Below are 12,754 nucleotides of genomic sequence, written 5' to 3' on the forward strand. Positions count from 1 at the left end.
AGCATTGAACGTCACTGTACCAAAGCCCGCCCATATTGCATACCGTGTCCCGATTGGCCCGACCTGTTCTCGGTTGTAGGAAAGAGGCGTGCTACTGAGCCTCGCCAGACCCTAATCCGCTGGCAGGCAATTTTTTTTTGCCAACGGCTGATTCGGTCTGGTTTATTAACCAGGCTAACCCAGCCAGCCAGCCACCCACACACACACATAGCTCCGTAAGGGAGTGGTTGCACCACTCAAAAAGACAAAGACCCAAAAATAGCTTAAAAAAAAGAAAAGGAAAAAAAACCTCAATCAATCAAATCAATGTTCTGGTCTGAGTCCGACTAGAACATTGGAAGTAGTCAGACCGTCTGACTACTTCCAATGTGGGGAAATGGATGTTCGGTGTGTGTTGTGTGTTGTGTGTTGTGTGTGTGTGTGTGTGTGTGTGTGTGTGTGTGTGTGTGTGTGTGTGTGTGTGTGTGTGTGTGTGTGTGTGTGCATCTTATTCATGGCAAGAATTCAGCTCAGTTTAGCACATAATGAAAACGTGAATAGCCCAGAGCCTCTCTCTCCCTGTGTGGGAGAAAGCTGGCTGGGAGCGGCCTGTAGCTCTCCAAATCTAAACAGAGATGGGAGAGAGTCAGCTAGGTTAAAATCCTGCACTCTTTCTCACAGTCCCTGGAGCACTGCTGGCCCATACATAACTCCAACAGGTCACCTAAACAGGTCTTCTCAACAATCCACACATACTTATGTGTGGATGGTATACACCCAAACTGTATGCATGAATCAGATGAAAACACAAATAAATGATCCTTCTTTCACTCTCACTCTACTCTAGTCTAGTCTAGTCCTCTCTCTCAATCTCTCCAGATAGATACGCGCATGCGCGCACGCACGCACGTGCACACACACGCAAACAAACATGTTTCCGTGAAATAGGTAATGTCATGTTTCTCTGATGATGATGGATGGTGGTCTCACTTCTTACATATATGGGCGGTGCTCTAAGTGTGACCCCCCCACCCCTCCCCCCCTCCACACACACACATCATAAAACACAGTGATACCTTCCCCCTTACACAAACACGCACCTCAAGGGGACTACACAATACTACACCTCATTTAGCCCCAACACTGTTCTCTCCAGAGACCATTATTCAAAAGGCTGATGGATATCAAAAACAAAAAATATGGTTTAATGGTCAATTCCTTTTTACAATCATTCACCAATATCCACCTCGAGATCATAATCCTGGTCACTACAAAGTGACAGCATTGGGTTACCACAGGCCCCACACACACACACACACACACACACACACACACACACACACACACACACACACACACACACACACACACACACACACACACACACACACACACACACACACACACACACACACACACACACACACACACACACACACACACACACACACACACACACACACACACACACACCAAAATCCATTAAAAACATAATTCAGCAAAAACATCGAATCGGCAAAATGACACACGCCCTCCACAGCAGCGGCCATGGTTGGATTCCCACTCCCAGCTGTGGTCCCTCCGGCTTAGCCGGGCACGCTGTGCACGTTATGCTGAAACTCCTCGCTGTCAGATGAAAAAGAAGCAACTGGTGACTCCATGTATATCAGAGGAGGCGGGTGGTTATCTAACAGTCGGGTTAGCAGCAGCAACATGGACTGCAAGTCACAGGGGGAATTGGCAGCAACTAAATTGTCCCAAAAGTGGATCAGGAAAACACCGAAACTAGCTGACAAACTGACGAGAAACAAGACTTTGACTTACATGCTACTTCTAGGGAGGCATTCCGGCTTACGGCCTCCCCCAGGTAGTTGCGGGCCACACACACGTAGCTGCCGTCGTCGGGTTTGCTGCGTCGTCCGTGGACGATGCGCAGGAAGAAGAGGGAGCCGCTGGGCAGCAGCATGCGGTGAGAGCGCGGGTTGTCCCGGTCCGTCTCCACGCGCTCCCCGTCTTTGTACCACTCCACCGTGGGGGGAGGACGGCCCTCCGCCTTACAGTTGAGGGTGGCCGGCTCCCCTTTGGACACGATGAGGTCAGAGGGGTGTTCCACGATGCGGGGAGGGGAGTCCTCCTGGCGAACACGAGATCCTGTGATGGGAGAACGGATATGGTTTCAGAGAGACCTGCAGATCCAGACACCCATAATGTCCTCCAAAATGATAATCAACTACGAAAACAACTCTAAAGCTGCATGGAATCATTTGGAATTATTGATCAACAGCAGATCTAGAAATGAATCTCATCTCTGACTGCAACAGTATTGTCGCTGTATATAGCCTACTGTACAGTACATACACAATATTCTGTATTACAGTCCACTGTACAGTAATGTATGTACACAGTAAAACCCCTATGACATCAGTTATGAAAAACAATGTAGATTATCACACATATCACTGAGATGAGAGCCCAACATGACTGTTCTGTGAAATGACAAATGGCATCATGATACACAGGCTTTTATATTAATAGACACAGAGAGTCATCACATTTCATTAGCTTTTTCTCATTAGTTTTATTAGCACATTGAATCAGGAGTTGAGTTGATATCAAATATAATGTCTCAGTGGTTGTAGAACAATTATTGCTATACTGCATTTTCAGTACATTTTTAATGTGCATTTGTCTCCACTTCCTCTGAGATCTCTCTCTCTCTCTAAATGTATGTATTTTGCCATGAGCACATGAGCACCGGTGTCCTCAGAGTGTCTGCCAGGTAGCAGCTGAAGACAGCAAGACCCACAGCAGCTCACATTGGGAAACACATGCTTGATGCCATTACCCACTTCCACCCTCCACTGCCTCCAACCTCTTCAGTCTAATCTAGAACCTTTATCCGTCAGCATCTTATAATTCATTCATTGCATTACTCCCAGGCTGACAAATGGAATATAACAACACTCTTATGTATTTCTGTGCAAGGGAATTACATAAACACATCATGGGCTGTAATATTGATTACTATGGCCCGTTAATTATTTCTGCAATACCACATGAAAAGTGTTTGAGTATGTTATTTCCTTTTTTTCCCCCTGGTGATGAATGCAACCACGAATATGAAGCCGTAAAAATGATGTAAATAAAGACAAAATTAGGTCATTAAAACAAAATGTCAACCCCTATGGACATATTTGTATGAGGACGTGAGCGTCCACTTCCTCATAGTCGATTTCCATTCCAATCCTGCCTAGTTCAGAGTTTAATTTAATTAAATGAAACTAAACTTGTGATCAAACAGTCATCAACAACCTTTTTTTGCCTTGAGGATGAAAACGATTATGGTCAATTTCATTAACTGAAATGGCAATTTTTCACAACATTCAACAGTAAAATATTCAGTGTTCATTTATCCATTTGTAACTGAGAGTGTACAAATGTATCAGAGTTAAATTAACATTAAATTCCTTGATTCTCCAACCTTTCTCACACACACTGACAAGACACCATTGGCTGGTACAGAGACTTGATTCTGAATCAAACTGTTTGGAAACATAATGGCCTGAAAGTTGGCAGGGTTTTTATCCAGCAATCCTGAAATCAGGTATGCATAATAGCCCAGCGCTTCCATTTCTAGACCCACAGAGCGGGACACTATTATATTGAAAATGTGATATTTATACAGTTTTATGCCCCCGACAATCCAAGCAGTCCAATTAGTATTTGTGCACATGCGTAGAACTCTGAATGCTAGACACTGGAGAATGAGTTTCTGAATCTGAGACGTTTGCAATAACTACATCTTGGAACTGCTCACCTGCAGATATGAAAGAAAACTGACGTTTTGCACTTGAACGGGACTTTCTTATTCAGACCTTTATCATAGGAAATTAGGAATAAATACATAGATAACTCCCTGGGCCTATCATCACCCCAAACCACAGTGAAACATTACTTATTTAAATGGGCTTGATTACCCTATAGCAACCACTCCTAAACATTTTTGGCCGTGCACCCCATGTGTTTTGGGGGGGGGACGCAAGCCCCTCCTATATACAGCTATAATGTTTGTGTTGTCCGAACAAACATTAAAAATGCCATTGACAATGAACGGAGAACTAATGTTTGTGTTGTCTGAACAAACATTAAAGATGCCATTGACAATGAACGGAGAAATTACGTCATATGTGTCTGAGCAAATCGGCATATGTATGTCGGTGGGAACCCTTAGCCAATAAGGGACCACCGTTCTTGATGATGAATGATGTGCGATGATTACAGCGCCCCTCACTTCACACGGGTGTGATTTTTATTTCTAAACTGCACAAAATAAATGCAGTTTGGAAATACTCACCCATCGTAATTGATAAAGTACCTCTATGCAGTCACTATGCCAAATGCCAGTCTGTCTCATTTGTTCTCTAACTGCTTATAGTCACTCATTCCCCACTGTTTAATGGGCTTAATGGAGGACTACCTGTGTATATACCCTACCAAAAACAATTTACTAGGCGGACTATATTCTGTGGCTATAAGAAACCGTCATCTAATATATACTCAAGTTTGAATGGGATATTAACAGACATAATCGACCAATAACTATTTGTACTGTATTGTTCCAAAAAGAGGTGTGCCACATAACCTTTAAGGAATAACTAATCTGAACAATATCGGAGGAGACTTATCAGCTAAAAAACGATAAAAGCAACAAAGATAAATGTCTGAAAAGCTCATAGGTTTGCCAAGAAGATTGCCTTCCATAAAAAACAGACATTGATGGCCATCCAGAACTTAAGCTTCTTCGAAAACAAACTCACAACAACAAAATGCTAATTTTTAAACTGTAAACTCATTTTTAGCTAAGTGAGTTGACAATAAAATAAAACTTCTCTCTGGATTGCCAACATTCCTATTCATTGCAATTAGCAATAACTTCTCTCCAAAGTAAAGCAATACACTATACCCACCCAGAGAGGTACAGTATGTGCCTGGGAGTAAAAATGTCATTGGTACAGTACACTTGACAGAAATTGAGCAGCAGTCAAGTACAGTGAAAATGAAACTACATGAAAACAGTACCTCCTACGCTCTGACTGTCACATCAATTTAGGCTTATATCATCCCAGTTCCTCACTGGAGCAATTTAACTGGCAGCTTTCAGGCCAAGTTCATCATTCCATCATTAATAATTGGCTCTTTATTGGCCAATTAAGAATGACTAAAGAAATATATACTATATACAGTGTGCATAATGGAACATTAACATTACTGTGCTTAGATTTAAAGCTATTAAGTCTATCCATATATAACTGTCACATTTCCTATTAATATGCATGAGATTGGTTTCTAGACTGACAGTCCTCCTCAAACAATAACTTAAATCCTTCCAGTCGGGCAGGTGTCCAATATTTTGAATTTCCACAACTTCTGGAATGCCTCCATTAAGCAGGTGTCCATCATTATAATGAGTGGAGCTGGTACTGCCTGCCTATGGGCACATAATATAGTGAGAACCTACTGTATGCTTCAAATTTATTTAAATAGATCCCATTACCAAATGACATATTGTTAAAGAAAGAAAAAGAAAAAAAGGGAGGGAAAAATCATGAAGAACATTATTATCCTGAGTAAATTTTAATTCAAACATAAAGCATGAAAATATTCTGGGACTAAAATAATTATTAAAATAATTATTATAAATGTGTGTACCTCAAGCTTACCTTGAGGAAGACAACACTATTATTTGTGGGCCGGTGGACCCTCTATTTATTTGTTAGCACTCTTGTTCCTTTGAAATACAAGCTGCATGCTCGTCTAAGCTAATGTCAACACAGAAAAGTCTACCATGTCCTTGCAGCTACAGGGGCAATAAAGTAAGGATTTGACCGACACTAGTAATCGATCTTTTTCATCTCAATAGCACTGAGCCCACTGTATTTGCTTTATCAGTGGAGAAAAGTCCAGGGACAAAGAAAGGGTGGAGTCACAGCAATCACAGTTGATGACTTAAGATGATGTGGGGGGGGAGTAAAGGAAATCACCAGAAGACTATTGCTATGTCCAGACGAGGACGTATTCTGCGTTACCCGGGAAAGTGAGTGCTGCAGGTGTCATTTTGGCGGTGTCAGTTTGATTTCGCATTGTAACTGTTCCTTCAGCTATGATGAGTGTAGTCGTGCATACAAATGAAAACCTTGGCTTGGAAAGGAGTGTGATTTAGAGCACTAGCAAGACGCTAAAGACTCTCCTCCTCATACTTGTAGATGCTGTGTGGAGTTACATTTGCAGGCCCATCGACCAGCGCCCACTGTATCTATCTACTGACTCTCAGAGGACATAGAAGTGCTGGTCACCACTCCAGTTCTACGCTGGTGCTCCACCTACTACAACAATGTTCTTCACTTTGTTTAGACATAGACAACATTGCCTTAGCAAGACAATAAAACAGGGGATGTCTTCACAATGCAGCTAGAATGTATAGTAGGTGCATTTACACATACTGTACATACTGTAAGGGTGGATACTGTACTGTATATGTGTAACCTGCTGACAGTGCTTTCTACCGCTGTCAAGTTTCACTGGATACATAAGCATATTGTCCATGGATCATTAGAGCTTTTAGATATAGGACATAAGGTCTACCATCTGCCTCTGTCAGCAACTTCATGAGCTAGTAGCTACAGAGACAACAATTATAACCGACTAGCAGACGTCCAGACATAGTGACACCCCCCCCCCCCAACACACACATGCACACGCGCGCGCACACACACACACACACATACACACACTCTCTCTCTCACACACACGTTCCCCTCAGTCCTTGTGTTAGAACAAAAAGTTAATGTGAGTGTGACTATGTCAGGTTGTCAACCATTAATATCGGTCAACAGGCTAGGCAAATGAAAACATGCTGCAAAACAATAGGCTAGCTGATGAAATGATGGGGAACTTATACAGTGGTACAATAGTCAATATAGGTTTGTTAGGCTTCAGTCAGTTAGGAGGAACCTATTGAATGAATGCACAAACAGAAAGCACAGTCTACTCTATCTCAATGTGACTTCGAATCGAATTGACCAGCTATATGGATAGTCCGGTGTACAATTAGCCACGCTTTTGCACCAAACAAAACACAATAATTCATGAGAAACACATACAAAATGATTTGGCTATAGCCTACCCATCGTTTTGGCGCACTTGACGCACGCGGCACGCTGCATGCAGCCGCACTGAGCTGAGCTGGCACGAGTAATTGCTTTAAATAAGCTTTTTAGATCAATGAGTTTAAGTGTTATTTGCCTTAATGAGAATTTTGAGAAACAATATTGTCCATAAGTAATTTTAATCACGTGCATTTGGAAACTTACCGTTGGTTTGGGTATACAGCAGTCCACAGAGAAACACGAACCGTAGGGGACCCATACTGGCATATTGGCCCCGAAAGCTTATCGGCACATGAATTCCTTTTTTCCTCCAAAAAGCAACCTCCCTTCGAATTGCGCGACTAGGCGACTTTTATGGTTTAAAGACAAGTTAATGCACACGAAAACAACTGGACGGCATCAACGCGCCGAGCGAGACCATTCGCTACACATGTCCATTCAGCTTATCCAAGAGCGCGCCAGTGGAGCAGTGCGATCGTCGAACACGTTGGGATTGTTCTGCACTGTCTGCAGTCGCTAATTGTAACAATTACCGCCGACTTTCATCAAATATTCCAGTTACTACTGCTATGCCACACCGACCTGGCCGTCTTCTCATTTTGTTTACCGCGTCCGACTGCAAGGAAACGCATCCATCCTGATGCGGGACAAGTTGCGAGCCGAAAGGTGCAAGGATTCAATCAGAGGTGATAGCTGCAGCTGCACAGTGCAGCGCAGCCCCTCCTCTTTATTCCACTGCCCCGGGAGAACAATATATCACATATCACTCATTCAGGTACCACACTAATTCCGCATAACCGTATAATAATGCTAATCGATTTCGTGAGTAGAGAGGCTATTTATTTTATTTCGTATCCCACGCTGCAAGTTAATAGAAAGCACATAGGCTATAATTTGCCTCAATTGCCTGAAAGCCTATCATTTCAACATCTGTTGGAATGAAACTCATTGTGTTGTTGACAGGTTTGTTGTAGCATCCAGTAGGCTACAGGCTGCATTAGAATGCCATCATCATTTTTTTTAATCCATCACATTGAATGATGTGGTGACTGGTGACAGCAGAAAACTCAAAACTGTAACCACATCACCCAATGTGATGGATGCAGCTTTGCTTTAAGTTTCTCCAACATAGTTGATGATGATGGTGCTCGTATGATGACGACTAATGTTATTAAAATGATGACCTCGATGCACCCAGATTTAAAAATCAATGCACTTATGCGAGGGAGGCACAGCCATTTAATATAATTGACATTTGTACTTTATCTTTTTGTTTTTCCACATAATTGAAAATCAGGTAATGTTTGTCATGCATGCTGGTGCTTTTACAGATGTGTGTCTCTCCACCTCCACTATACTTCTGAGTGCACTTTCCTCACAGGAAAAGATTGGAGTAGATAAATATTGGATTAGTTCTGTTCTCAATACCAAGGTTGCTCTTAATGGGGAAATGTCCCTGTTACACAGGCAGTTACTCTTTCTCTATATACAACAGCTGTGTTACATTCTGCATTAGACATTGCTGGCAATGTTATGGTTCTCTCTCTCTCACACACACACACACACACACACACACACACACACACACACACACACACACACACACACACACACACACACACACACACACACACACACACACACACACACACACACACACACAGTGAGAGAGAGATAGCATGAGTGGAAGTGAGAGTGATAATGTAGGACTTTTCTTTAACATACATTTTCAGTTTATTTAATATTTAAATCAGAGCCAGAATAACAAATGTAATATTAGCCTATGAGTAACAAAACTCATTTTATTTGTGAAATGAGCTCTTTGAATTGAAAGGTGTACAGCCGTAAAGAAATGACACTTCATTTCTGCTCATTGCCTGCAGGGTGCTTAGCCTGCCCACTCGTCAATACGGGTCAATACTGTCAATAGCATTATAAATGCAGTGCATTGCCATGAGATGAGAATGAGATGGGCTTGTATCAGGCACTATTGATTCAGGGAGTGAAATTAAACCATTTTTGGCCTGACATCCAGAGGAGTAGATCGAATGATAATTGTGGATGATGACTACATCCAAACTGCATTACAGAGGTGCAAAATGAACAAAATCACTTAACTGGCGTGGATCTATCTCACCCATCAAAGGAGAACAGTTTTCCTGCTCTTATCGTATAGCACCTCAACGCCATTGTGTTATCAAGCCATTGTACATGCCTTCAATATACAGTAACTCGGGACAAGGCCACTAGCATATAAGAGGAACCTTTCTGCATTTAGTGAACAGAATGATTCATTTCCTTTACTGATGATGATGATGATGATGATGATGACGACGATGACAATTATTATTATTATTACTACTACTACTACTGTGGTCGGCGTATGTGGTATGTAGGCATGTCCTCGGTGGTCCCTAATTGGCTGTTGATGGTGATGACGTAACTAAGGTATGTATGTGTGGACAATTCCGTCCTCAAATTTCATCCTCAAATTATGAGCATGGAATATTTTGAGGACATTAATTATTATTGTGACCATAGGTCACAGATTACTATGAAAGCCTGCAAAACCTGTCAGTCAGTCACGCCTCCATATATGGTTGTCAGTCCATTATGCCTTGTGACATCACGCCTCGTGACACGTTACACCACCATATATGGCCGTAAGTCCTTCACGCCTCGTGACGCGCTCCATATATGTCCATCTCCATATATGAAGATGACGACACTGACCTCATCAAACCCTGAATATCCATACATGGAGAAGACTGGATCATCACCTAGATCTGCATGGAGCCGGCCAGCAACTCCACATCTGACCTCAAACCTCAAACTCTTAGATCTCCATATATGGAGCTGACCTGTTCTGACATTCCACAGTTGAGCCTTCCCCACCCGTCCTTCCTCTTCGATGTCTCCCTTTTGACTCATACCTGTCCATTCAATCTCTAGACGCCCCAAAGTTATTAGTGCAGCTGCACCTGGCAGCCGGCGAAAACTAGAGTTCTCAATAGGCCCGAAAATTAAGGCCCGGCCCTACCTGGGCCCTCATCAAACCCTGTACACTCAAGACACTGCCCCCACTGCCACCCTTAGATCTCCATATATGGAGCTCTGACCTGTTCTGACATTCCATGTGTTGATCTGACCTCATCAAACCCTGTACACTGAAGACACGCTCTATATATGGCCAGTACATAATTCATTATGTTGATCTGACCCTCCATGCCAAAGCGCCAGTGCTTGCCCAGCAATCTGCCGCCACCCAGGTGGATACGTGCACGGCTTCTCGCCCTCAGGGTGTCTTACTTGAAATAAATATATTAAGAAGATTATTGTGTGTGGGCCGCAATAATCATGTGTAGCCCTAGGCTACTAGGTTGTGACATCATGTGGGTTAATACTCGAGCCCACACTGTTTCTTCAGGAACAGTATTTTCGAGTGCATGGCTTTCCAAAATTACGTCTTAGGCCAGCCGAGTCTAATGGACATTTAATGTGTGTCGAGAGCCTAACTATAAAATTCCCATCCCAGCAAAAGTCTATTGAATTGAATGTTTGTTTAGGGTCAATTTTGATGTAATTCGTGCCAGCCAAGTCTAAGGACTTTAATGTTTATTTAGGGTAATGACAACATCTGGCACATACGGCTGCATGCTCCCCTCACTTCACAGTCACACACGTGTGATTTTTATTATATTATCTTCACTGACCAAAAACAACTTTATATGCATTTTTTATACAACCCCTGTCTGTCAGATATGTTAAACTGAAGGCCTGTCATGAATTTAGGCCTAGATGGCATTGTGAATTCATTCTGGCCTGCCTTATTGCAGTTGTGGTCAGCAGAAATACAAATCCCTGTTGCCACATAACACAAGCGCTCTACCAAATGCACACAGCTGTCGTTCCACTTGGCACAAGGCATACACCATTGTGTGGCAAGTTTGAGAAATAAAAATCACATTGCATTTTAAATGCAGTGTTCTCTTTGCACAACGTTTCTCATGTCTCAATTAACTATGCAGAGCCTACAGCTAAATACAACCATTATTGTCCATGTTTAGGCTTGTGAAACAGGGTATTTGTTAGTTAGATGAGACCTTTTCAATACACAGTAAATAAAGGCCACGTATACCCACTGGGGTATGTCTAGGCCTGTCCAGCAAGCTATACATGAATTACCAAAATAACTCGGTTTGAATCATTGCAATTTTGTAATGTCACTATACAGCAAAGTTGGGAGCCTGCCCTACAGTATTTCAAAGGAAGGTCACATTTTTTTTTAAACAATTTTGTTATCAAATAGCAACATATCATTTCTGAGACTGAGTTTGAAACTGCTACTCATTATACTGAGTAGATTTGATGTCATGTAATGTAGACATCCTCTCTCTCGCTCAAGGCATACATTGTTCTGATGCAACTCAATGGTCCTTGTAATGTGAACTTGGTGTGTGTGTGTGTGTGTGTGTGTGTGTGTGTGTGTGTGTGTGTGTGTGTGTGTGTGTGTGTGTGTGTGTGTGTGTGTGTGTGTGTGTGTGTGTGTGTGTGTGTGTGTGTGTATATAGTATATTTCATTGTGCCTGCAGCTAAATAGCCAAACTACCCCTACAGTATGTGATAGTCAGAATTTATCAACCATGTGTCATAGATTCTAACTAGAAAGGTGCACAGTCTGCACACAGTAGTGCAAATATGCACCAGGAGGCACACAAAATGTATGCACTGAAATTACTACCTAGAGCCATGAAACAGCAGCGCAGCAAGTGATTACCAATTGTACATTGTCCCTACTGTCTTCCGCCCTTTCTCTCATACAAATTAATCGTCTACCGCTCTCCAGCTTTCTGTCAGATTGCTGTAATTCAAATTGGTCTGTAATGCGTGTGATTGTTAATGTGATGTGTCAATTATGTTTACATCACCACTTCACCAGTCAAAGGTTGTGATTTGAAATGTAAGTAATCAGGTTTTCGCCAGCCCAGTCACTCACTCACGAGAGGAAGTAACCTAAGCTATGCATGTCAATTGTACATGAAAAGTGTGTGTGTGTGTGTGTGTGTGTGTGTGTGTGTGTGTGTGTGTGTGTGTGTGTGTGTGTGTGTGTGTGTGTGTGTGTGTGTGTGTGTGTGTGTGTGTGTGTGTGTGTGTGTGTGTGTGTGTGTGTGTGTGTGCGTATCTGTATGTCACTCAGCATGGTTTAGAGAGAGAGAAAAGAGACAGATTAGTCTCTCTCAACCCATACAGTAGGGATGTCCCAATCAAAGGCAGGCTAAATTAAATTTGGTGCTGGTGAACATTGGCACTCTATGTCAAACAAGCTAGAGATTTACTTTGAACAGTGGGACTGTCACTGTCACTGATGTGATTGTGTGCGGACATTAAGACTTTTATTTGTTAGTTCATGAAAGCAAATGCACAAAAATGTCCTGGTGCAAAAATAAATGACACTGATTGGCCTAGTTAGTAGAATGTGAGACACACACACACACACACACACACACACACACACACACACACACACACACACACACACACACACACACACACACACACACACACACACACACACACACACACACACACACACACACACACACACACAC

General features: G+C 42.4%; 1 protein-coding gene across 5 annotated transcripts in view; it reads right to left on the bottom strand.

Annotated features, from left to right (window-relative positions):
• Nucleotides 1–12,754, bottom strand: part of LOC306928397 (roundabout homolog 2-like) — a 232,871-nt gene that overhangs the window by 114,772 nt on the left and 105,345 nt on the right. For 4 of the 5 annotated variants that reach the window (XM_079508458.1, XM_079508456.1, XM_079508457.1 and 1 more), the window contains one exon: nt 1,804–2,130. In XM_079508458.1, coding sequence (XP_079364584.1) covers nt 1,804–1,945 — 142 coding nt within the window. In that variant the 5' untranslated portion in view covers nt 1,946–2,130. Of the gene's footprint in view, nt 1–1,803; nt 2,131–7,349; nt 7,826–12,754 lie in introns of those variants that run through there. The other variant, XM_079508455.1, reaches the window with a different exon arrangement.

Source organism: Electrona antarctica, assembly GCF_951216825.1.
Source record: "Electrona antarctica genome assembly, chromosome: 8".
NCBI classification, from domain to species: Eukaryota; Metazoa; Chordata; class Actinopteri; order Myctophiformes; family Myctophidae; genus Electrona; species Electrona antarctica.